Source organism: Oncorhynchus kisutch, unplaced genomic scaffold (assembly GCF_002021735.2).
Source record: "Oncorhynchus kisutch isolate 150728-3 unplaced genomic scaffold, Okis_V2 scaffold3997, whole genome shotgun sequence".
NCBI lineage: Eukaryota > Metazoa > Chordata > Actinopteri > Salmoniformes > Salmonidae > Oncorhynchus > Oncorhynchus kisutch.
In genome coordinates, this window is record NW_022265942.1 from 150,146 (window position 1) to 176,804 (window position 26,659).

Below are 26,659 nucleotides of genomic sequence, written 5' to 3' on the forward strand. Positions count from 1 at the left end.
TTTGTTTCATAAAGATAAACAATAATTTATTCACATTTCCTTTGCAAATATCACAATTAGTACACATTGACCTGCCTATGAAGTTACCAACTACCGATTACTGGAAAGAAGACGATAAACACTGAGCAAAGATAGAAGAGCAGTGTACAGTGAAAAGCACCCGTTTGAAGCGCCACCAAATGCCAGAAAGGACTGTTAGGTGGAATATAATACGTTAGAGACAATAACTTGTGTTATTTTTGACAACACAAAGAGATCTTCAGACAGGTCCGAAAATATGCAGAATAGACTAATAAATGTACAATAATTGAAAATAAGCAATAAAAAATAATAAATATGTTTTGTATTTTTAAATTACATTTAATGTATTCATGGAACAATCAAATCACTTGAATTAATTATTTAATCAGTAAGAAATGCACTTTTTTCATTGGTGATACTGATTTACCATTGATGAGAGACATTGAGATCACTTTTGCAATGAGATGTTGGGGAAAAACTGTTGACTTCAAAACTGTTCCCTTCAAGACGGTTTTAAACTGAGAAACTGTTGACTAGTGAACCTTCCCTTCAAGACTGTTTTAAACTGAGAAACTGTTGACTAGTGAACCTTCCCTTCAAGACGGTTTTAAACTGAGAAACTGTTGACTAGTGAACCTTCCCTTCATGACTGTTTTAAACTGGGAAACTGTTGACTAGTGAACCTTCCCTTCAAGACAGTTTTAAACTGGGAAACTGTTGACTAGTGAACCTTCCCTTCAAGACGGTTTTAAACTGAGAAACTGTTGACTAGTGAACCCCTCCTTCAAGACGGTTTTAAACTGGGAAACTGTTGACTAGTGAACCTTCCCTTCAAGACGGTTTTAAACTGAGAAACTGTTGACTAGTGAACCTTCCCTTCAAGACGGTTTTAAACTGAGAAACTGTTGACTAGTGAACCTTCCCTTCAAGACGGTTTTAAACTGGGAAACTGTTGATTAGTGAACCTTCCCTTCAAGACGGTTTTAAACTGAGAAACTGTTGACTAGTGAACCTTCCCTTCAAGACGGTTTTAAACTGGGAAACTGTTGACTAGTGAACCTTCCCTTTAAGACGGTTTTAAACTGAGAAACTGTTGACTAGTGAACCTTCCCTTCAAGACTATTTTAAACTGAGAAACTGTTGACTAGTGAACCTTCCCTTTAAGACAGTTTTAAACTGAGAAACTGAAAGCCTCTGAGACACCACTGAATTATTGACATTCTCAGGACTTCAGAATTTTCCAAGAGAACTCTGAGTTGACATTTTCAGAAATGATGAAAGCTCCTTCAGAGATTTAGTGGTGTCTTGACTCGCAAGGCCAGCTTGGCATATTGAATGGGTCTTAGAGGGTTGTGCAGTTATATGGTCGATCCTCAGTAAAAGACAAGGAGTCCAGTGTCTGTTCTCAGGTGTATGGTACATTTCTGACCACTACAGTTAATCACTGCCATGCTGGATAAACAATGCAAACATGATAACGTACCACGATGTCTTTGACTTGATGATGATGATGTGGTTTACAGAGAATTCTGATTATGATAGAAACATGTTTCATGACATCATAAATGAGCAACTGCAGAAAACATTTCACAGTGCATCGACAACCAGTGTAAAAAAAAAACATTTTACAAAATGTTATTGAGTTTACAAAGTGTGAAAAATATAGGATTTTCCCCATTATAAAAAATGCCACATTGAACGAGGCAAGTAAGGTCATACCGCATGGACGCGATGAGAGAGAGAGATGGGGCAAGGTTGTCCCTAGACACTGCTCTGAGGTCAGTTTTTCATTATCGTCCAAATGGTTAATGCCCGACCCGGGTAGTTTTAAATGATCCTAGATCTGTGTGTACAGGGAAACTTCTACCCGGAGCTGTGGTCCTATACTGTAGTAACAGACAGGAAGGCATTGTGTACTTGTTTAGACCCCTGGTCCTCAGGTGCTCTGGCCCCGTGACTCATTAGTTCCTGGATGGTCATCCAGTTATCCAGGATCTTCTTGTTGCGTTTCTTCATCATCTTCTTGTGGCTGAGTTCCAGGATGTTGACCTCTTTACGGCCCTCGGCCCCGCTCCCAGGGCCCTCTCTGAGACACTCCAGCCGGCTCCTCTGCATGTACTCCCTCCTCCTCCTCTGCTCCCTGGCCCTGGCCAGCTGCTGTTTTCTCTCCTCTTTACTCCAGTACCGCCCCATCTTCATCTCGGACATAGTGTCGTCGTCCGTGGTCATCCCTCCACTACGCTCCTCCCTGATCCTCAGCGCCCGTTCTCGTAGAATCCGGTCCCTCGCCGGTCTCCGGGCTACATACTTCGTCCCGTCGGCTCGAACTTTGACCTTCCATTCGAGGCGTGGTTCCCCCGGGCGGGTGGAGCGGTCCCGGCAGACGCTGAGGAGGCTGAGCTGGGACTGGGAGTAGGTCTCCAGACTGGAGGTCTGCTGGAGGAGCTGCTGCATGTAGCTCTGAAGGTGTCTGGCGTGGGCTGGAGAGGTGCCCTGCTGGGGGGCTGTGTGGTAAGGGGACGGGTAGGGAGGGACCCTGCGTGGCCCCCGGTGGCTCCTGGTGCGGTCGCAGCGCTCGTCGTCTGCAGGCAGGGCCGGGTCTGACTCGGAGGGGGAAGGGTTGGACTGGTCGGGGCTGCTGGAGATGACCGTGGTTCCAGGGCTGGAGTTGGGATCCTGTCGGCTGTGTGTGGTGGGCCCGGTCGAGGTCTCACTCAGGAGCTCTCTGAAAAGAAGATTAGAATAATACATTATTATCCATTTTCTATAAAAGAAACGTCAGACCCAGGATTGGAACCGACAACCCTCCGGCTGCTGGCCCACCTTTCTAAACTCAAGGCTAAAAAGGGCTTAATAAAACACATTTGATTGATTGTCTACATACCTGTCTGGGATGGGGATGGAGATGGACTGGCCGGAGGCTGCCATGGTGCTCCGGAGGTTCTTCTGGTTGGTGAGGCTGATGCGTCTCTGTAGAGAGTGGTCCGGGGATCTCTCCATGCCTAGAGGAGTGGACCTGGCGCTCTCAGCCGTGTTATAGGCACTGGAGCTGTCCTTGTCCCCCCTTAGCTTGTCGCTGTCCCACTGCCTTTCCCCTGGATGCTCGTTGATATCGGCCAGCTTGGCATGGTGCTCACGCCCATGTTTGGGGCTTCGTCCTGGGGAGCACATAGGGGTGCAGGGGGGATCCCTTTGGTTCTTACGGAGCTGGTGGGCCTGCATAATGCTCTGACACTCCAGCTCAATACTCCTCAGCTCATCGTTCAACATCCTCAGCTCCTGTTCCATCCCTCCACCACCACTGACCCCCACCCCGCTCTGCTCCGTCAGGCTGCACTCGATGGTGCTTCTCCTGCTATAGTACACACCACACTCCCCGCTGTTACGGATCTGGCACTTGAGCTCCAGGAGCTGCTTGAAGCGGCTGTCACACTCCAGTCCTAACCCCACTCCACCCTCACCCTCCTGGGCTTGGATCAGACCCCTGGGTCCCTGGGTGTCCGAGGGTACCACCACCCTCTTGCCCAGCCCCTGGCCATGCTTGGCCCTCCATCGGTCTCTCAGGCCCTGGGCAGGCCTCCGGTGGACACGGGCCAGGAGGACTTCCTGTTCGGAGCTCTCCTCGTTGCGCCCCGTCCCCAAGCCGCTGTCTTTGTCCTGAGTATTGGAGGAACACGTGGCCGTGTCTGTCATGACGTCATCCTCCTCCAGCTGCTTGGCCTTGAAAGAGAACAAAGAGTTGTGGTAGAGAAGATGAAAGATATTCTATAACACTAGAGCCTATCAACATGCATCAGCCCACATCATAGTGCCAGCTCTTAAGCATTTAGAATATCAATATCTTGGACATGTGTATTGTCTAGAATAGCAATATCTGGACATGTGTATTGTCTAGAATAGCAATATCTGGACATGTGTATTGTCTAGAATAGCAATATCTGGACACCTTTACTGTTAGAATATCAATATCTGGACATGTGTATTGTCTAGAATAGCAATATCTGGACATCTGTACTGTTAGAATATCAATATCTGGACATGTGTATTGTCTAGAATAGCAATATCTGGACATCTGTACTGTTAGAATATCAATATCTGGACATGTGTATTGTCTAGAATAGCAATATCTGGACATCTGTACTGTTAGAATATCAATATCTGGACATGTGTATTGTCTAGAATAGCAATATCTGGACACCTTTACTGTTAGAATATCAATATCTGGACATGTGTATTGTCTAGAATATCAATACCTGGACATGTGTATTGTCTAGAATAGCAATATCTGGACACCTTTACTGTTAGAATATCAATATCTGGACATGTGTATTGTCTAGAATAGCAATATCTGGACATCTGTACTGTTAGAATATCAATATCTGGACATGTGTATTGTCTAGAATATCAATACCTGGACATGTGTATTGTCTAGAATAGCAATATCTGGACACCTTTACTGTTAGAATATCAATATCTGGACATCTATACTGTTAGAATAGCAATATCTGGACATCTATACTCTCAACATTGAAATATGATCTATTTGGGAGTGGTGCAACGCAATATTAGGAAAGTCTTCCTAATGTTTTGAACTCTTAAGTGTATAATGGACAACTATGTCCATCTCATATTCCCCAGGCTGTTCTCACCTGCTCCTCTCCTCCTCCTGTCTTCTGCACCTCCTCGTTCCTCCTCTCCTCAAGGATCTCCATCTTCAGCTCCTCTAGGAGTTCATTGTGCTCCTCATCCAGCCACGCCTCCTCTGGTCTGGTCACCAGGAGAACGATACTCCTGGACTCCTCATTGGACAGGAGAGTGAAAGCTTCCTGCCTGTCCTGTACGTCACAGCCATTGATCTGGTAACACGCACGTAAAGAGATGAGAAAATATATAGTCCACACATACTGATTAAGAAAGAGATCCTGTTACTGTCTGTTACATTCACTGACAACTAAACTCCATCACGGAAGAAGAATTAATGAAGAAATGATGTAAAACACATACATAAAGAGATTAGAAAGTACTGTATCTAATACACAAAGATATTAGACATTACTGTATCTAGTACATAAAGAGATCAGAAATTACTGTATCTAGTACACAGAGATAAAAAAGTACTGCATCTAGTACACAAAGATGTTAGAAAGTACTGCATCTAGTACACAAAGAGATGAGAAAGTACTGTATCTAGTACACAAAGATATTAGAAAGTACTGTATCTAATACACAGAGAGATAAGAAAGTACTGTCTCTAGTACACAAAGAGATTAGAAAGTACTGTATCTAGTACACAAAGAGATGAGAAAGTACTGTATCTAGTACACAAAGAGATTAGAAAGTACTGTATCTAGTACACACTCACTCACATATTGTACATACAGCGATTAAACTCCTGACTGACTGACGAAACCATCCCCCTTTAAATGACTCCCTTCCGCCTCTATACAGTGCACATCACAGTCATTCACTTAACTCCTCCATCACAGAAGATGGAGTGTTTGAGGAAACCATCCCCCTTTTAATCTCTCCCTCCACCTCTCCGTCTCTCTGAGAAAAGCACCTCCAGTCGATTATGAATTCTCACTTTCACAGGCAGGCAGAGGATGTCTGGTCTGCTCTGTGTCCTGTCTCTTCTCTGCATTGATTAAAGATGGAGGGCAGTGGGGGCCAGCCACGACCATGGGAGAGAGAGAGAGAGAGCTGCACGGTGTTCATGAAAGGCTGGTCTCAGCAGAGCACTGCGCCCATCCAGACATACAATTAACTGTACTGTGACAGGTGGCGTTCATCTTTCCCCTGCAGAGTAATGGGCTTGTCACAGAGAGATAATGGGACCCAGAGAACACCAGGGCTCAGCCCTCCAATCAGAATGCAACAGGGGCTTAGCCCTCCAATCAGAAGAGACTGTGCAGTGTTTGGGTCCACCAGTCACCTAACATCATTACTGCTACTACTGGGGAGTGTAGAAATCACTGACTACTACTTCTAATCTCTGTTCACACCTAACACAGCTAACACACACCGCACATACACACACACACGTTTAATTTACTATCCAAGTGGGGACCAAACAATTGATTCCTATTCAAAATTATATTTTCCCTAAACCCTTTACCTATACCTAACCCTAAACGTAACCCTAACACTGACTCGACGTCTAACCCTAATCTTAATTGTAACCCTAACCCTAACCCTAAACCTAACCCCTAAAACCTAAAATAGCCGTTTTCCTTGTGGGGATCAACGAAATGTCCCTACTTGTCCACATGTTCCTTGATTTACTATCTTTGTGAGGACTTCTGGTCCCCACAAGGATAGAAAACTAGAAACACACGTACACATACACACACACACACACACACACTCTCACACTATCACACTCAAATCCACGTCCACACTCCTTTCTCTCCCTCTGATGTGACCCGCCAGGTGGCTCTACAGTTCTCAGAGAGAGAGAGAGACCCGCCAGGTGGCTCTACATTTCTCAGAGAGAGAGAGAGAGAGACCCGCCAGGTGGCTCTACAGTTCTCAGAGAGAGAGAGAGAGAGGGAGAGACCCACCAGGTGGCTCTACAGTTCTCAGAGAGAGAGAGACCCGCCAGGGAGGATGTGGGGCTGCTGTGTGAAAACAACACTAAGGACTTTCATTTTCCAGCTTAAGTGTAGCCATTAAATATGCATATGATGTGTAGCCCGAAGACAACAACAGCTCTGCTCCTAGAAGAGAGCTTACGGGGAGGGTGCCTTTGAGTGTGTGTGTGTGTGTGTGTTTGTGTGTGTGTGTGTGTGTGTGTGTGTGAGTGGTTGCACTCATGTAATTGGTCTTGAGATGAAAATACGTACCTGTAATATTCGATCTCCTTCCCTAATGCGCCCGTCCCTGGCAGCGATGCTGTTGCGTCCAACCTGAACAAACAAAACAACAAATCAATCCAGATGCCATACACACACGTTACTACTGTTGCCATGTCACTGTCTGCTAGAACAGGCAGCTGGATACACAAGTCACTACAGTTGCCATGTCACTGTCTGCTAGAACAGGCAGCTGGATACCCAAGTTACTACTGTTGCCATGTCACTGTCTGCTAGAACAGGCAGCTGGATACCCAAGTCACTACTGTTGCCATGCCACTGTCTGGTGGATCATTATCAAACACCTTCATTGCTTTCTCTTCTTGTCAAGATCCCCATCTGAAGATATAGCTTCACCAATACAACGCCGAGCATCCAACCATTCCTCAAAACTTCCATTGAGCTCATCATCACATGGTAATAGGATGTGTTTCCCAAATGTCACCCTATTCCCTAAATAGTGCACTACCTTTGAGCAGGGTCCATAGGGCTCTAGTAGTGTACTATATAGAGTATAGGGTGCCATTTGGGTCGCACAATATAGTTTGAAATATGACAGTATGGATTGTAGTTTATTAGTGTGGTAGCTGTCCACCAAGACACTGATGTTGGTGTCAAATACCTGGTTTAAGAAAAGGGAATGAATCTTCATGAGAAAACTCATTTCAACATTTATTGATTTTCTCATTATTTTGTTTTCAGTTTTTGGGGAGTTGCTTGTATGGAATGTCAAACCGTTCCCTTGACGATATGTGTTCAGTTTTTGGGGAGTTGCTTGTATGGAATGTCAAACCGTTCCCTTGACGATATGTGTTCAGTTTGTGGGGAGTTGCTTGTATGGAATCTCAAACCGTTCCCTTGACGATATGTGTTCAGTTTTTGGGGAGTTGCTTGTATGGAATCTCAACTCGTTCCCTTGACGATATGTGTTCAGTTTTTGGGGAGTTGCTTGTATGGAATGTCAAACCGTTCCCTTGACGATATGTGTTCAGTTTTTGGGGAGTTGCTTGTATGGAATCTCAAACCGTTCCCTTGACGATATGTGTTCAGTTTTTGGGGAGTTGCTTGTATGGAATCTCAAACCGTTCCCTTGACGATATGTGTTCAGTTTGTGGGGAGTTGCTTGTATGGAATCTCAAACCGTTCCCTTGACGATATGTGTTCTGAGTTTTCTTCCTACCTTTGAATTTCAGTTTAAAAAAACAATTTCTTTCATCAAAGAACTGAACATCAAAATAAGGAGCTCAGCAAGAGAAAATTAACATTGGAAGCGTATTAATAAGTCAGGAATGATTAAGCTGAAAATGTGTAGACATTTCTAATTTCAATAATAACATTTCATATTGTTCACAGGCAATCCCAGTGGATAAGTTTTTGAGGGAATCTAATCTACTTGGTATGATTTCAATACTGCTTCCATTTCTCTGCAATTACTTCAAACACTTTGTAGTTCTCAGAGTCAAGATCAAGAGCTATACGTCGGTGTTGAAAACCAACCGGGAAAACATACCTATGCTTCCACAAGGAAAGTGACACCAACACAGAAATACATTTGAATGAGGCTCATTAGCATGTTCTGGAATCAAAAGATATACAGATATACTGTTTAGGTTTATTACATGATGTTAGAGGGGTATGAGGCAACTGCAGGTGCTGTTCCTACTTTACCTGAGGTAACGTTTCAGCTTATTGAAGAGGAAGCTGGTGTAAGAGCAAGGCAATACCACACACACACACGAACACCCCCCCCCCCCCCCAGACACCACCAGAATGAGAGCTTTACTTTAGTCTGAGAGACATTATTTCCACTCAGCTGTCTCTCTGCTCTTTGTTTCAGTCTTTGGTATGCAGAGGCGGTGGTGGGAAAATGTGTCATTTTACACTCTGCAGGAGACGAAGGAAGGAAGGGTGTCACTCACTGTGGACTAATTAAAATCCTCAATTAGAATATTGAACAGAACGAGGGGAGTATTTCAAACTTCACTTGCTTTCCTCTCCTCTCTCTCCATGCATGGTTTATTTGGAGCGAAAGAGATATTATTGGCAAACATTCAAACACCTCCTCAGTCCTTAACACCTTCTAATTCAGTTAAAGTCAGTCAATATTCCACAACATTATATGATATCAAATGGGAATTCACAGTTATCTTTTAATTGCTTCTGACTGTAAAAGGTAATTGATATGTGGTGGGATTCCTTGTTTGATTTATTCTAACACGCCATGTCTCTTCCCTTCCTTTTAACCAAGCCCTTCCTGTTAACCAAGCCCTTCCTGTTAACCAAGCCCTTCCTGTTAACCAAGCCCTTCCTGTTAACCAAGGCCTTCCTTTTAACTTAGGCCTTCCTGTTAACCAAGCCCTTCCTGTTAACCAAGCCCTTCCTGTTAACCAAGCCCTTCCTTTTAACTTAGGCCTTCCTGTTAACCAAGCCCTTCCTGTTAACCAAGCCCTTCCTGTTAACCAAGCCCTTCCTTTTAACTAAGGCCTTCCTGTTAACCAAGCCCTTCCAGTTAACCAAGCCCTTCCTGTTAACCAAGCCCTTCCTGTTAACCAAGCCCTTCCTGTTAACCAAGCCCTTCCTGTTAACCAAGCCCTTCCTGTTAACCAAGCCCTTCCTGTTAACCAAGCCCTTCCTTGGGAGTGCAGTTTGTCATATGACCGTGTACCAGAGAACCAGACTCAGGAGGGGGGCATGGATAGATCTGTGTCCCACCAAACAGGACACTTCTCTGGGGAAGATCGAGTCTCATGACGGGGAATTCCGACCAGAGTTAAGCGCACATTCATGGAACATAATTCCCTTTTTTTATGCACTTTTCTCTCCATGCGTATTCTGACCTTGAATTTAAGCATGAGAATAGCACGCTATTCATTCGCTATTTGTTCGTGTGCAAGATGAAAGAAATGAAGGTGTAGCGGAGGTGTGTCTACAGATACACCGTATTCTGACCTTGACATAATTCCCTCACAATTCCACCACCCTTATGCACCACGAAACAATGAATGTGGTCGAGCAACTTGTCAGTTCCAAGTGTAAAAGCATCTACTTTCTTTGTTCAGATAGAAATAACACCATTCCCCACGTACTGTCATGTACTAATTGATAAGACCTTTTGATAACACTTATTGAAAAGACCTATTGATAAGACCTATTGATAAGACCTATTGATAATATCTATTGATAAGACCTATTGATAAGACCAATTGCCGTTTGGGGTCTTAGGCTGGGTTTCTGTGTAGCACTTTGTGACATCGGCTGATGTAAAAATGGCTTTATAAATACATTTGATTGATGGGAATTTGATTGATAAGAGCTAGGTAATTTTTTTAAATGTTCATTTATTTTATTTCACCTTTATTTAACCAGGTAGGCCAGTTGAGAACAAGTTCTCATTTACAACTTTGACCTGGCCAAGATAAAGCAAAGCACTGCGACAAAAACAACAACACCGAGTTACACATAAACAAACATACAATCAATAACACAAAATAAAATAAATAGAAAAATCTATGTACAGTGTGTGCAAATGTAGAAGAGTAGGGAGGTAATAAACAGGCCCTATGGGAGAAAATAATTACAATTTAGCATTAATACTGGAGAGATAGATGTGCAGATGATGATGTGCAAGTAGAGATACTGGGGTGCAAAAGAGCAAGAGGGTAAGTAATAATATGGGGATGAGGTATTCGGGTGTGCTATTTACAGATTGGCTGTGTACAGGTACAGTGATCGGTAAGCTGCTCTGACAGCTGATGCTTAAAGTTAGAGAGGGAGATATAAGCTTCAGAGATTTTTGCAATTCGTTCCAGTCATTGGCAGCAGAGACCTGGAAGAAAAGGTGGCCAAAGGAGGTGTTGGCTTTGGTGTATATAGTGAAATATATCTGCTGGAGCGCATGCTACGGGTGGGTGTTGCTATGGTGACCAGTGAGCTGAGATAAGGTGGGGCTTTACCTAGCAAAGACTTGTAGATGACCTGGAGCCAGTGGGTTTGGCGATGGATATGCAGTGAATGAATAAGCCATTTGAATAAGGGGATTTTAAATATAACAATGTTTTAGTTCCATTTCACCTTATGATCACTGGAGACAATGTGAAACCAGTCATATGGCAGCAAACTGAAACATAACTACCGAGTTGATTTAGGATTTCTAGAATGTTTTAATTATATGCCTGGACTGTTCACTGTGTTTTTTACAACTTGTATCATGTTAAATATTAATGACTATCGTTGGCACCTTCAGGTAAACTCACGTTCATTTATAACTGTCCCTTTAGTGTTTGTTTCCTTACATTTTGCTAGAGGATTGCTAGCAATAGTAGAGCATATTAGGCTAACGTATCACAAGTTGTGCAGTAATTTAGGACGTAGCCTATTTGAATCAATTCTGGAACTCAGAGCACACGTAGCGGGTTAAACCCGGACTCTGGTGCACGGTTCACCATGACTGGACCGCCGTCGTCACGGTTCTATGATCAGTGAGGATTATTACAGTAGATTTATAGAACTACTGTTCCACCCCTATTCTACACTTTTCTCACCTTTCAATATGTCATGAATTGAACAATTGAATATGGAAACTTTAAGAATGAATCAAACCACTGTATTTTTGATTCACCAATATATGTTATGCGTAAAGGCTCGCCAAACTTTTATGAAATTATTCATAAATACTTTCCTAACCCTAAATAATATACAAGATCAGAGTATTTTAAAATCAACCAATTGGTGGTGAACAGTACACGAATATGCATGTATTTACAATATATGGTTTTCTTTCATTGATTCCTAATATTCTGAACCGTTCTCTCCATCTATGCTAGTAAGCCTGTCGAGAAAATTATAATATAAGGTACACCAACTTTAAAGGATTGGCTTTACATAAATGTACTGAAACCCCTATTAAACGAAAACTCCACAGGAAAATCTGATGGCCAGCAAGTGGGAGTTTTTTCAGCAGTTGAAATGAATGTATTCAGCTAGGAAGCCACGCCTGCAAAGCCTGTTAACACCTGCATGAAGTCTGATTATCAGCTACTGAGAAGTGCGTAGGAAAGCCGTACATTTCCTAAGTCTGAATTGGTTCCATGGCTCCTAAGGATGCTGATGGTGGTGGTGGTTCTTACGTGGCTGACGTAGATAGCTGTATCCTCTTCGTCGTCAGTCCGATAGCACAGCGTCAGACCCAACTTCTCCTGACTGTTGAGCCGACAGAGCTCTACCTGCTGTAGAGACAGAACAGAGACAGAATTCACAATGGAGAGGAGGAGAGGAGGGGGAGAGCAGAGAAGGAGGAGAGGAGGAGGAGAGCAGAGAAGGAGGAGAGGAGGGGGAGAGCAGAGAAGGAGGAGAGGAGGAGGAGAGCAGAGAAGAAGGAGAGGAGGAGGAGGAGAGGAGAGAAGGAGGAGAGGAGGAGGAGAGCAGAGAAGAAGGAGAGGAGGAGGAGGAGAGGAGAGAAGGAGGAGAGGAGAGGAGAGGAGGAGAGGAGAGAAGGAGGAGAGGAGAGGAGGAGGAGAGTCCAACAGAGATGTGTTACCGGCAGAGACTTCATAATGACCTTGTTCTTTTCAAGTTCAAGAGCTGGGCCCATATTCCAAAAACGTCTCAGTGTAGGAGTGCTGATCTAGGATCAGTTTAGGCTTTCAATTTATAATGAATGGGCAGGGGGGATCTGATCCTAGATCAGCCCTCTCTGAAATGCTTTAAGAGTACTCTGAGCTTACTCTCTGAGAATTGTCACTGAGCTTGTTGCCAAGAACATACGGTACTGACTTCATTCATCATGTAGGAAGTAGGTTAGTGGCACAGAAGGGTCAATTATCCTTTTCAAAAGTGAGATAAGTATGAGATAATTATACAGAAGCACTCAAAATCGGACGCTTCCAACATTAAGGCCCTCTGGTCATTTTTACTGAGGATATTCAGCTTGGAGCCAGTGTAGATCCCCGTTGCTGAGTAGGCTGTGGTTACCACAGTGATGAAATATTCACCATTCACTCTAATGGGGTTCAGACTCCAGTCCCTTCAAGCCTTGTTCCAGTTGTTTATGAAAGGGGAATGTCACCCTGGCCTTGCCATGGCATATAGCCATTACTATATTAACAACATGATGTTTTCATCATAAACATCACAATTATCCAAACCACAAGCTAGAACTCGGGCATTTTCATTTCACTGTTAGTATCGGGAAGTTTTGACTTAATGTGTATTGTCTGCTCATAGCAAACTACAAAGTCCAGCATTCATAGCGAATGCTGATACCGCCTGCTAGGTAGAGGGGGCGTGCCCACAAACTTGAATAATGCCATTGTTTACCTCGAATGACCAACACAGAGTAATCTCAGAAGATTACTTTGTAAACTTTTGTTTTTCACTATTGTTTGTTATCATGCCCATGTGGCGTTCTGTGCCTTGCTGTGCTCATTACAACAAACGCAAAAATGTGTTACCTTCACTGTTCTACCTACCAGAGATTCACCCTGATTCTCCTAGTGGCTTGCGGCTATCAAGAAAGATGCGGTGACCAAAGATTACCAGAGGGATTATCAGACTGGACTGTTAGGGAATCCATTTCGACGCCAGCTGAGACGTGGTGAGATACCATTGATTTGTTCCCTTCACAGCAAAACGGAAGATTCTCAATTAGAAGTCAAAATAGAATTGCTGATATAGTATCTTTTTTTTTTTATGGATGAACTGCAGCTGGCGTCTCAGCTGGCGTCTCAGCTGGCGTCTCAGCTGGCGTCTCAGCTGGCGTCTCAGCTGGCGTCTCAGCTGGCGTCTCAGCTGGCGTCTCAGCTGGCGTCTCAGCTGGCGTCTCAGCTGGCGTCTCAGCTGGCGTCTCAGCTGGCGTCTCAGCTGGCGTCGAAATGGATCTACAGCTGAGGTGGGAGACTCTGTCCATAGGACAACAATCAGTCATATATTGCACAAATCTGGCCTTTATGGAAGAGTGGCAAGAAGAAAGCCATTTCTTAAAGATATCCATAAAAAGTGCCGTTTAAAGTTTGCCACAAGCCACCTGGGAGACACACCAAACATGTGGAAGAAGGTGCTCTGGTCAGATGAAACCAAAATTGAACTTTTTGGCAACAATGAAAAAAGTTATGTTTGCCAAATACAGGACCATTCTGGAAGAAAACCTGATGGAGTCTGCAAAAGACCTGAGACTGGGACGGAGATTTGTCTTCCAACAAGACAATGATCCAAAACATAAAGCAAAATCTACAATGGAATGGTTCAAAAATAAACATATCCAGGTGTTAGAATGGCCAAGTCAAAGTCCAGACCTGAATCCAATCGAGAATCTGTGGAAAGAACTGAAAACTGCTGTTCACAAATGCTCTCCATCCAACCTCACTGAGCTCGAGCTGTTTTGCAAGGAGGAATGGGAAAAAATTTCAGTCTCTCGATGTGCAAAACTGATAGAGACATACCCCAAGCGACTTACAGCTGTAATCGCAGCAAAAGGTGGTGCTACAAAGTATTAACTTAAGGGGGCTGAATAATTTTGCACGCCCAATTTTTCAGTTTTTGATTTGTTAAAAAGTTTGAAATATCCAATAAATGTCGTTCCACTTCATGATTGTGTCCCACTTGTTGTTGATTCTTCACAAAAAAATACAGTTTTATATCTTTATGTTTGAAGCCTGAAATGTGGCAAAGGGTCGCAAAGTTCAAGGGGGCCGAATACTTTTGCAAGGCACTGTATATCACTGTCCTAGAAATGCCTCAGACATGATGAAAACAGGCCCAGATTCCCCCAGGGGGAAATCCCCCTTTAACTGACACATACTTTGGTGCCTCAACTTTACCAAGACCAACATGTTGATCAACAGCTCATAGGGAGTAACACACAGTTCTCCAGTAAGTCTCTGCAAAGGGTGAAATAATCTGTGTGTTTGTGTGTGATCTCGTCCTCCTCTTCTGAGGAGTGTGTGTGTGTGTGTGTGTGTGTGTGTGTGTGTGTGTGTGTGTGTGTGTGTGTGTGTGTGTGTGTGTGTGTGTGTGTGTGTGTGTGTGTGTGTGTGTGTGTGTGTGTGTGTGTGTGTGTGTGTGTAAATGTAAACCAACTGTATCACTCAAACAAATTCAACAAGTAACCCAATATCACCATGACATGCTGTGACATTGGTACTAAAACTGCATCATTCCAGACCAGTTAAGACTGCAATTGATGTTGACTTATTGTCTGATAAATGACATTCCACCTCCTGTGGTCTTTGCTTATTCTTGTTGTGTGGTTCCTAATCTCTCATCACCATGGTAACACATGTCCACTGCCCAGAGGGTGGTCTGTACATCAATAGCACTAAAACCTCATATCAAATAAAACACAGACGAGTGTCCCACTGGGTATGTCTTTGATGGTCTGATGGCACTGATGGCATTTACTACACAGCGTGTTCCCTTAATGTTGCAGGTGTATTAACCCCTGTCTGTTTGGTCACTGCTGTGTTGGGAAGAAACAGAATGATATCATTTTACAGTTTGACATTTTGCTCTGCAAAAGTTATTTTACGTGTGGAGTTACAGCTGGATGGCAGGGGGTCAAAAGAAGGGACTATATCAGGGATACCCTCATTAAAGGGATACCCTCATTAAAGGGATAGCCTAATTAAAGGGATACCCTCATTAAAGGGATAGCCTAATTAAAGGGATACCCTCATTAAAGGGATACCCTCATTAAAGGGATAGCCTCATTAAAGGGATACCCTCATTAAAGGGATACCCTCATTAAAGGGATAGCCTAATTAAAGGGATACCCTCATTAAAGGGATAGCCTAATTAAAAGGATAGCCTAATTTCCAAAGGATTCTGGCTGGCAGTTGGGAAATATTTTTTTTTAAAGATGAATTTCTTTGACATCTAGCCACAACAAACAGAGGACAAACAGAGGAGGGAGGGCACTTTTGACTAGGTCTCAGCTGTTACTGGCGAGTAGACTCCACACTTCCACACAGTTTAGAACGGGTCAGAACGGTCGAGAAATGTGGTTGACACGAACGCACCATCACTGTTGATTAACTACCATGTACTGAGAGATCAGAGAACACCAGCTCACTACTGTCAGAGGGCATTACTAGAGAGAACAATCCCACTGAGTAGTACAGGACACAACCTTGTAATCTGGAGACGTTTGAGTTTAGATTAGAGACTCCCTCCTAAAGTTACAAATCACAGTGTGTCGTGCAGACAGTACATTTACTCGTATAGGGCTACAGGACACAACCTTATACTCGTCAGCACGGGACCTAGTAATAATCTGTGGATGTACTGAGGTTAGAGAGACCACGCTAGTCTTGATTAGAAGATCATCTGTATCTGTGTGTTGTTTTTATAGCGGGCCACTAGGAAGAAAAACCTCCCACAGCTGCCCTGTAGCTGTCCTTAAGTTACACGGCAGTAGTGTGAAGCCAGGCTAAACACATCCTTCACAGCTAATTTCCCTGAGCTGCCGGGGCTACTGAGGAGCAAGGGCATTCAGGGTACAGTTAGATACACTTGACTGAACAAAGAGTAACTGAGGGCCAGCTGTGTGAGGGGAAGGAGTAGCCATAACAACAGTAATCAGGTCACGACCTGCCACTGACCCTGCCTCAGTTGGGCTGGCCAAACTGTGTGTGTGTGTGTGCGTGTGTGTCCACCTGCCTGCGAGTGTGTGTGCACTTGTGTGTGTGTGTGTCTGTGAGTGTGTGCTCGAACTTCACGCTGTCTCTCATCCCTCTCTCACACAGAGAGACATCCATCCATTTAGTCAGAAGTGGCCGTTAAACCACAGCTGACAGCAGAGGAACACTAATGACCCAGAATCCTGTGCAGCGAACCACGGGCACCCATTATACGAGCAGCACCACTGCACAAACACACACACTACCACGTCACCCATCACCTCACGTCTCCCACGGTCACTGCCTCTCTGACACAAATTACAATCTCCACCCAGCCTCCCAGACAGGCTATTTTTCAACACTCCAACTGTATCTGAAAAGTGTCATTGTTTATAGGGAAAACATACCAAATTGAGGTAGTAAGATTCATACCGGTATTTTAATCTTTATCATTCCGATGACATAATGAGCTACGGTGGAGATGTGGTTGTAATTATCTTTGCAGTGAATAAGTAGGGGACACTGTATTTGACCAAGAGACAGATGACTTGTCAATATAACCCCTGTGGGAGAATTGTCATCGCAGGAATTTGTGTGGCTCCATATTGATTTACCTCATACTCAAACTCCTCTGGCCTGTCCACTTCAGCTGGGGTGTTGGAGAGGTACTCTGGACACTCGTAGAATTCATGCTCCATGGTGTGGATGGAGTGACAGCTGAGGAGAGACAGAATGAGAGGAAGAGAGAGGGGGAAGAGGAGAAAGATGTGTGAGTTTCAAGCTGGTTTCAACACCTTTCTCCCTGTGTTGTGCATATTGGTCGCTAACATAAAATCCCTTTTACAACCTCCAGGAAAGCAACTGATGACAGGGATCTATACACACATTGTTTCATTTTAAACATGGACACATTTTAAACAAGACAAAAAACCCATGTAAGTGACAGAAGCTGTGAAAAGAACCTGTGAAAAGACAGCTTTGTCTCCTCTGTAATTGGTTGATTAACAGATGGTTACCTGGCACCTATACAGAGACATGTCAGCCCTGATATAACCAGCCCACAGTAACATCACTGTTGTTTAGAATCACAACAGCATCCATTCTGTCTCCCCCTTATCAGCCGTATCACAGACCAGGGAACGGATGATTTGTAGTTTATAGGACATAATGTATTTCATTTCTGGCCCAGTAAAGACCTATAAATAGACTGAGAATGAACGTAGCGCTGTATAACAGTCACTCTGTTTGTTTTTAATCACCTTGTAAACTCTTAAAGGGAATGGATGCAGCAGTCTGGCTGCACTGCAGACACAATGATTACATGCCAGTTGGAGAGCATCCTAATGACATTAAAGGGATGTGATCAGCTGTACTGGGGGGGCAGTAATGCTGCTGTCCTCCATGATACAGTAGAGGCTCTGATCAACCACATCAGGTTGATGTAACCCATAATAAAGCATCTCCATCTTGAGGAGAACTATCCATGGGGCCACTCATACAAATGTAGACATTCACCACAGTAAGTCACTTTGGATAAAAGTGTCTACTAATGGCACATATTATTACATTATCCACATGTTATTAATTCATATTCAAGGGTAACTCACATTCTTTCTGAATAAAGGGTTTATCTATTAGAAAGTTCCGGCAGAAAATTCAGGCCAAACCCCTTGTTCACATACAGAACGTGTATTACTCAGACAGAGTTCTAAACAATGGTTCTCAAATCCTGGCTCCCTGTATATTAACCCCTAGTGAGGTTATCTCTATGGCAACATGGCCGACAGCAGGAAGGGGCAGATAACAGGTTAGGGTTAGAGTTGAGGGTTAGGGTTACGGTAAGTTTTAAGGCTAGGGTTAGGGAAAGGGATAAGGTTAATGTTAAGGTTAGGGTAAGTTTTAAGGCTAGGGTAAGGGATAAGGTTAAGGTTAGGGTAAGGGATAAGGTTAATGTTAAGGTTAGGGTAAGTTTTAAGGCTAGGGGTAGGGTAAGGGATAAGGTTAGGGTTAGGATTAGATGCCCCTCACCTGTCTGACAGCAGAAAGGGGCAGATGTCGGGTACAGGTGGAGTAGCAGGCCTCAGCTTAGCCAGGGCCATGATGTGTTCAAAAGTGATATCCGTCTGCGTGCACACGTCCACCACGTGAACTTCCTGTAATGTTTGGTGTGAGTGGGTGGGGTTGCCATGGCGACGGACAACCTGCACCACGATGGGGTCTCTTCTGATGACCTCCACCATCTCGTCATGGCTGGCCTTGGAGTAGTCCCTGCCATTCACCTGAACAGGGAAGAGATAGAAGAGTCTTAAACCTATGTACACAGTACAGGAATAACTAGGTGTCTATGGGGTGGGAGACAGAAGAGTCTTAAACCTATGTATACTGTACAGGAATAACTAGGTGTCTATGTGGTGAGTCAGTATCACAAAAGCTAAACTCTTCCCACAGCCAAGTCCCTACCACTCCCAAGTCCCTTCCATTCCCAAGTCCCCACCATTCCCAAATTCCTTCCATTCCCAAGTCCCCACCATTCCAAAGTCACTACCATTCCTAAGTCCCTACCTTTCCAAAGTTCCTACCATTCCCAAGTCCCTACCATTCCCAAGCCCCTACCTTTCCCAAGTCCCTACCTTTCAGAAGTCACTACCATTCCCAAGCCCCTACCATTCCCAAGTCCCTACCTTTCAGAAGTCACTACCATTCCCAAGTCCCTACCTTTCAGAAGTCACTACCATTCCCAAGTCCCTACCTTTCTGAAGTTCCTACCATTCCCAAGTCCCTACCATTCCCAAGCCCCTACCATTCCCAAGTCCCTACCTTTCAGAAGTTCCTACCATTCCTAAGTCCCTACCATTCCCAAGTCCCTACCATTCCTAAGTCCCTACCATTCCCAAGTCCCTCCCAATCCCAAGTCCCTACCATTCCCAAGTCCCTACCATTCCCAAGTCCCTACCATTCCAAAGTCCCTACCATTCCCAAGTCCCTACCATTCCTAAGTCCCTACCATTCCCAAGTCCCTCCCATTCCCAAGCCCCTACCTTTCCGAAGTTTCTACCATTCCCAAGTCCCTAGCATTCCCAAGTCCCTTGCATTCCCAAGTCCCTAGCATTTCCAAGTCCCTAGCATTCCCAAGTCCCTAGCATTCCCAAGTCCCTAGCATTCTGAAGTTTCTACCATTCCCAAGTCCCTACCATTCCCAAGTCCCTACCATTCCCAAGTTCCTCCCATTCCCAAGTCCCTACCATTCCTAAGTCCCTACCATTCCCAAGTCCCTCCCATTCCCAAGCCCCTACCTTTCCGAAGTTTCTACCATTCCCAAGTCCCTACCATTCCTAAGTCCCTACCATTCCCAAGTCCCTCCCATTCCCAAGCCCCTACCTTTCCCAAGTCCCTACCATTCCCAAGCCCCTACCCTTCCCAAGTCCCTACCTTTCAGAAGTTCCTACCACTCCCAAGTCCCTACCATTCCCAAGCCCCTACCATTCCCAAGTCCCTACCTTTCAGACGTTTCTACCATTCCCAAGTCCCTACCATTCCTAAGTCCCTACCATTCCCAAGTCCCTCCCATTCCCAAGCCCCTACCTTTCCGAAGTTTCTACCATTCCCAAGTCCCTAGCATTCCCAAGTCCCTTGCATTCCCAAGTCCCTAGCATTTCCAAGTCCCTAGCATTCCCAAGTCCCTAGCATTCCCAAGTCCCTAGCATTCTGAAGTTTCTACCATTCCCAAGTCCCTACCATTCCCAAGTCCCTCCCATTCCCAAGCCCCTACCTTTCCGAAGTTTCTACCATTCCCAAGTCCCTCCCATTCCCAAGCCCCTACCTTTCCCAAGTCCCTACCATTCCCAAGACCCTACCATTCCCAAGTCCCTATCTTTCAGAAGTTCCTACCATTCCCAAGTCCCTACCATTCCCAAGCCCCTACCATTCCCAAGTCCCTACCTTTCAGAAGTTCCTCCCATTCCCAAGTCCCTACCATTCCTAAGTCCCTACCATTCCCAAGTCCCTCCCATTCCCAAGCCCCTACCTTTCCGAAGTTTCTACCATTCCCAAGTCCCTAGCATCCCAAGTCCCTTGCATTCCCAAGTCCCTAGCATTTCCAAGTCCCTAGCATTCCCAAGTCCCTAGCATTCCCAAGTCCCACCAGATAGAGGAGATGGAGGTGTTCTGTTAGTCGTATGTCGGGAGCCCACAGAGAAGCAGCATATGTGATACTGTGCACCTAGTGATCCAATTACAGCCTGCTGAATACCAGTCTGTTTCTGCATCAGCCAACACCTTTGTCATTGTCTTGCCAAGGCAACAACATAAGCCATTTGAAAACACTATTATATACTTGTATTTCAGAGAAGCATTACAATGCTACGATTTCACACACTGATGCTCCTTTCTTCTCCATTCTTATTCATATCCAGTACTGAACTGACTTACTGAGACCTCCTATCCACCACCGAACAGAACAGTGGACCCCTGGGACTAACAGTTCAGTAATGATCCCTGAGAGCCTGGGTGAGCCTGGAGAAGAAAAGCCTGTCAGTTTTAAAGGGCACCTGCTGTCTCTCCAGGGGAGGTGGAGAGGGAGAAGGCCAGGGTGGAGGCCTCTTCCCCTGGGTTGGACTGGTCTGAGCTCTGGGTCTCTGTCTCTGGGTCTGATCATCACAGCACTGTGGGGTTCAAACTAGATGTCTGGGTTTCAGTGGGAGGTACACTCATCATACTGACACCTGCCAAGTAACACCTGAGCTGAGGCTAGAGTTAGGGTTGAGGCTAGGGTTGGGGTTGAGGCTAGGGTTAGGGTTGAGGCTAGGGTTAGAGTTGAGGTAAGGATTGAGGGTTAGGGTTAGAGTTGAGGGTTAGGGTTAGAGTTGAGGGTTAGGGTTGAGAGGATTTCTGTTGGTGTCAAACCTTGGGTTGCACGGGCCTATTGCAACTTCCTGCTCTGTCTGCATATTGCAAGTCAGTCTGGTCTGAAGAGGGTAGAACATTGGGCCGGTTTTTGCCTGAGGGATCGATGAAGGCAGAGAGCTGGTTAGGGTTGAGGTAAGGGTTGGATGTCCCTCATCTGTCTAATGGTCTGCAGTCATCTGTGACCTCAGATACACGGTTTATCCAATTACAGAGCCTCATTACAGTACAGATGTCAAATTCATGTTCAATCAATCACATCCTCAGATTTATTTTCAACACGGATTGTTGAAATGTGTCAGGATGCCAAACTGGGGCGCACACACACACACACACACACACACACACACACACACACACACACACACACATAGATACACAAACATACGCACATGGATACACATGTATGCACCCGCTGATACACACACACACACACTTACTTACCTAACCCTAACCCAGTACTGAATTAATCTATTTATTATTAAATGATGCAGAAATAAAGAAATAGATGGTTGCTCTATTCAGCTCTGTAATGAGTTAGAAACCAGCTCCATGTATCTCTGTAATGAGTTAAAACCAGCTCCATGTCTCTCTGAAATGAGATAGAAACCAGCTCTATGTATCTCTGTAATGAGTTAAAAACCAGCTCCATGTATCTCTGTAATGAGGTTAAAACCAGCTCCATGTATCTCTGTAATGAGGTTAAAACCAGCTCCATGTCTCTCTGAAATGAGATAGAAACCAGCTCTATGTATCTCTGTAATGAGTTAAAACCAGCTCCATGTCTCTCTGAAATGAGATAGAAACCAGCTCTATGTATCTCTGTAATGAGTTAAAAACCAGCTCCATGTATCTCTGTAATGAGGTTAAAACCAGCTCCATGTATCTCTGTAATGAGGTTGACTGACTGTTAGATCTACTGACTGACTGTTAGATCTCCTGACTGACTGTTAGATCTCCTGACTGACTGTTAGATCTCCTGACTGACTGTTAGATCTCCTGACTGACTGTTAGATCTACTGACTGACTGTTAGATCTCCTGACTGACTGTTAGATCTCCTGACTGACTGTTAGATCTCCTGACTGACTGTTAGATCTACTGACTGACTGTTAGATCTCCTGACTGACTGTTAGATCTACTGACTGACTGTTAGATCTCCTGACTGACTGTTAGATCTCCTGACTGACTGTTAGATCTACTGACTGACTGTTAGATCTACTGACTGACTGTTAGATCTCCTGACTGACTGTTAGATCTACTGACTGACTGTTAGAGCTCTTGCTAAGATCAGCATACAGCAAAGACAGAATAAAGCAACACCCTGTGGTTAACCACTAATAGAGAAATAACATGTATCTTATTTGACCTGAGCTACACTCTCAGAGTTACTGCCTGGCTCAGCACACAGCAATATAGCAAAGACCATCTGTGAACTGTGATGTTTTAATCTCTGTGCTCTCTCTCAATTACATTTAAGGGGCTTTATTGGCATGGGAAACATGTTTACATTGCCAAAGCAAGTGAAATAGATAATAAACAATGGTTTATTTCACTTTTCCTCCATCATGCTTCTAGGCTGAATGATCTCTCTCTCTCTCTCTCTCTCTCTCTCTCTCTCTCTCTCTCTCTCTCTCTCTCTCTCTCTCTCTCTCTCTCTCTCTCTCTCCTCTCTCTCTCTCTCTCTCTCTCTCTCTCTCTCTCTCTCTCTCTCTCTCTCTCTCTCTCTCTCTCTCTCTCTCTCTCTCTCTCTCTCTCTCTCTCTCGTCTCTCTCTCTCTCTCTCTCTCTCTCTCTCTCTCTCTCTCTCTCTCTCTCTCTCTCTCTCTCTCTCTCTCTCTCTCTCTCTCTCTCTCTCTCTCTCTCTCTCTGATATTTTCAATAACACACATTTCTTTCCCCAAATGTAATATTATTATTTTTTTACATTATTAAAATATATAGTCTGTCCAACAATACTCTATTGTGGCTCTATTTCTTTTCACATAAACATTTTTTTTAGCAATTCTCAATAAGCCTTTCAGGGGCTCTGACAGTCCTTTTTGGTTGTTCTGCTGAAGTGCTTCCTGAAACAGTTGGACAGCGATCATTGTCAGTCAGGATGTTCTGACTGAATTGTCCATTTCTAAAGGCATTTGACGCTTCAGCAGTATCCTCAGGGTGAATGGGTGAATGGCTGAAGCCTTAGATACACTCTATTTCGTCTCAGTTGTGATCCATGCTCCGTTTGAATTCCATAGGATCGCGGTGCAACTTCTCTCTGCACACACCCTTGTTGCATCCAGGTTCCTGTAGTGGTGTCTCGGAGTTGTACATGATCTCCAGGTTTTTGTTTGTCTTTCTGTTTTTCCTTTGCGAGTTTGACTTTGTGAGCACCTCTGGGTGTTAACAAGTCCTCATGGATGGGTAGGTTGGTTCTGATGCGACGTCCCATCAACATTCGTGCAGTTGAAAGTCCGTTCTGCAGCGGTGTGCTGCGGTAGATCATCAGATTTTTTAGGAAATCCTCCTTTCCATCGTGTGCCTTTTTCATCAGACCTTTGACAATTTTGACTGAACTCTCTGCTAAGCCGTTGGACCTTGGGTAGTTGGGGCTGGAGGTAGCGAACGATCGGAATTCAGATCTTGAGAACTGCAGGCCATTGTCCGAGTACAGTTCAGACGCAGCCCCATGTCTTGCAAAGACTGATTTCAGGTAGGTGGTTACAGCTCTGCTGGAGGTAGTTGTCAGTGTTGCTACTTCAGGGTAGTTTGAGTAGTAGTCGGTAACAACATTGTGACTTATGCCGTTGCAGTCAAAAAGGTCAACTCCAACTTTGTAGTAGGGTCTGTTGGGTACTGGATGAGGCATTAGCGGCTCTGCTTGCTGCTTTGGCCTGAAGGTCAAACACAGTTCACATGAAGCAGTGGTCTGGCTGATTTCCTGGTTCATTCTTGGCCAGTACATTACTTCTTGTGCTCGTCATTTGCATTTTTCCTCACCCAAGTGGCCCTCGTGTATTTTCTGTAGCATTTCTTTGCATAGTGTCATGGGAATGACAATATTGTTGCGTTTGAACTCTATGTCATCCACAATGGTGAGCTCTGCTCTGCACATCCAGTAATCCTGTATTCTCCTTGGACAGTTGTTTTTCTGTGCAGGCCATCCTATCAGTGTTGTTTCTTTCAACTCTGTCATTGTTTGGTCAGCTGCGGTCTCTCTTTTGATCTGCTCCATTCTCTCAGAAGACACAGGAAGTGATGTTTACGATCATGTCAACGTAGGCCTGAATCTCAGTGTTTTTCTGTGTGCCGAAGCTCTCCTTCTTGTCGACTGCTGCTCGAGAAAGAGAGTCGGCGGCGAACATGAACTTTCCCGGGGTATAAATCATCTTCACATCATACTTTTGCAGTCTGATCAACATTCACTGGATTCTCATTGGACAATCATTCAGTGGCTTAGACATGATTGACACCAATGGTTTGTGGTCGGTTTCTACTTCGAATTCTTGTCCGTAGACGTATTGGTGAAACCTCGAAAGAGTTTGTGCTCGCCAGTAGTTCTTTCTCTATTTGTGCATACCTTGTCTCTGCGCCTGTCAAGGCTCTGGACGCATAAGCGACGGGTTGCCATGTGTCATCATGCTGTTGCAGAAGAAACTGCTCCCAGGCCAAACTGTGACGCGTCTGCAGAAATCCTTGTGCTTTTCTCTGGATCATAGAACTTGAGCACTGGCTCTTCTGTGATTGTTTTCTTTAGGTTTTTGAAGCAGTTTTCCTGTTCATGGGACCATTCCCATTAATTTTTCTGTTCCAGAAGACATCTTAGTGGAGCGGACTGTGCTGACAGTTAAGGTATGAACTTTGCAAGGTAGGTGATCATGCCCATGACGCGTCTCACATCGTCCTTGTTCTTCGGGCGTTCCATGTTGTTGATGGCTGATGTTTTCCTTGGGTCTGGTTTGACTCCGTCCTCTGAAAGTACATCTCCCACGAAGGGAAGTGTTTTCACACCAAACTCGCATTTGTCCTTGTTTAGTTTTAGATTGACTTTCCGTGTCAGGTCCAGCACTTGTCTCCCTCTCGCATCATGTTCTTCTTTTGTGGACCCTCAGATGATGATGTCATCCATCATGGTCTCCACTCCTGGAATGTGCTCGACGATCATGTGGATTGTCTTGCGGTAGACCTCTGGCGCTGAGAGAATCTCATATGGTAGACGAAGAAATCTGTACTTGCCCTCAGGTGTGTTGAATGTGCATAGCCTTGGGCTTGCATCATCTAGCTTCATTTGCCAGAATCCTAATGAGGCATCAAGCTTACTGAACCACATTGCTCCAGCAAACTGCAACATTATCTCTTCTCTGGTTGGCATCTTGAAATGCTCTCTCTTGATTGCTTTGTTGAGATCTCTCGGGTCTAGACATATCCTGAGATCGCCGTTCTTTTTCACCACAATAACCAGTGAGCTTACCCAGTCTGTAGGTTCATCCATTTTTGTGATGACGTCCATCTTTTCCATGCGTCCGAGTTCCTCTTTGAGTTTTTTCCTCAGTGCAAATGGAACTTTTCTGCATGCATGCACTGGATGTACTGCACTGCATGCATGCACTGGATGTACTGCACTGCATGCACAACTGGAGTCATTTTGTCATCAGTACACAGTTGTGTTCTCCTGGTGAACATCCAAGACCCTCAAACACGTCCTCATACTCAGCCAGTAGCGATTCTTGGTCATTTTCAGTCTGTGATGTCACTACATACACTCTTTTCAACAAATTGAGCTACACCTAGAATAGACTGTACACTCTTTTCCACAATCAGCAGCTGCGCTCTGAACTGTTTTCCTTTGTGCTGTAAAGTTACTATGCAGCTACCTTTGACTGGTACGTTCTCCCCAGTATAACCAGTAACCTTCATCTTCACCTTCAGTGTTTTGTAGTCATCCAGCGACAGCAGGTTTACCTGTGCTCCAGTATCAAGCTGGAATGGTATTATAGCTTCATTCACCTTCAGTGTTTTGTAGTCATCCAGCGACAACAGGTTTACCTGTGCTCCAGTATCAAGCTGGAATGGTATTATAGCTTCATTCACCTTCAGTGTTTTGTAGTCATCCAGCGATAACAGGTTTACCTGTGCTCCAGTATCAAGCTGGAATGGTATTATAGCTTCATTCACCTTCAGTGTTTTGTAGTCATCCAGGGACAACAGGTTTACCTGTGCTCCAGTATCAAGCTGGAATGGTATTATAGCTTCATTCACCTTCAGTGTTTTGTAGTCATCCAGGGACAACAGGTT

The 26,659-nt window shown here is 44.5% G+C and overlaps 1 protein-coding gene across 1 annotated transcript; it reads right to left on the minus strand.

Moving 5' to 3' along the window:
• LOC109886006 (PDZ domain-containing RING finger protein 4-like) lies at positions 1-24,753 on the minus strand. The gene is made up of 8 exons (XM_031821610.1): positions 24,631-24,753; positions 18,512-18,762; positions 17,098-17,200; positions 11,999-12,097; positions 6,864-6,926; positions 4,671-4,877; positions 2,906-3,741; positions 1-2,746 (listed from the first exon to the last, which is right to left on the minus strand). The coding sequence occupies exons 1-8, from the start codon at positions 24,751-24,753 to the stop codon at positions 1,903-1,905; spliced, it is 2,526 nt and encodes an 841-aa protein (XP_031677470.1). The 3' UTR covers positions 1-1,902.
• Positions 24,754-26,659: the final 1,906 nt, after the last annotated feature.

Coding starts and splice junctions, on each gene's coding strand:
- LOC109886006 (XM_031821610.1), bottom strand. CDS start 24,753: ATGATTTATACCCCGGGAAAGTTCATGTTCGCCGCCGACTCTCTTTCT. Junction 17,201..18,511: donor CCCTTTCTGCTGTCAGACAG/GTGAGGGGCATC, acceptor GTCTCTCCTCAG/CTGTCACTCCATCCACACCA. Junction 6,927..11,998: donor CAGCTATCTACGTCAGCCAC/GTAAGAACCACC, acceptor TTGTTTGTTCAG/GTTGGACGCAACAGCATCGC.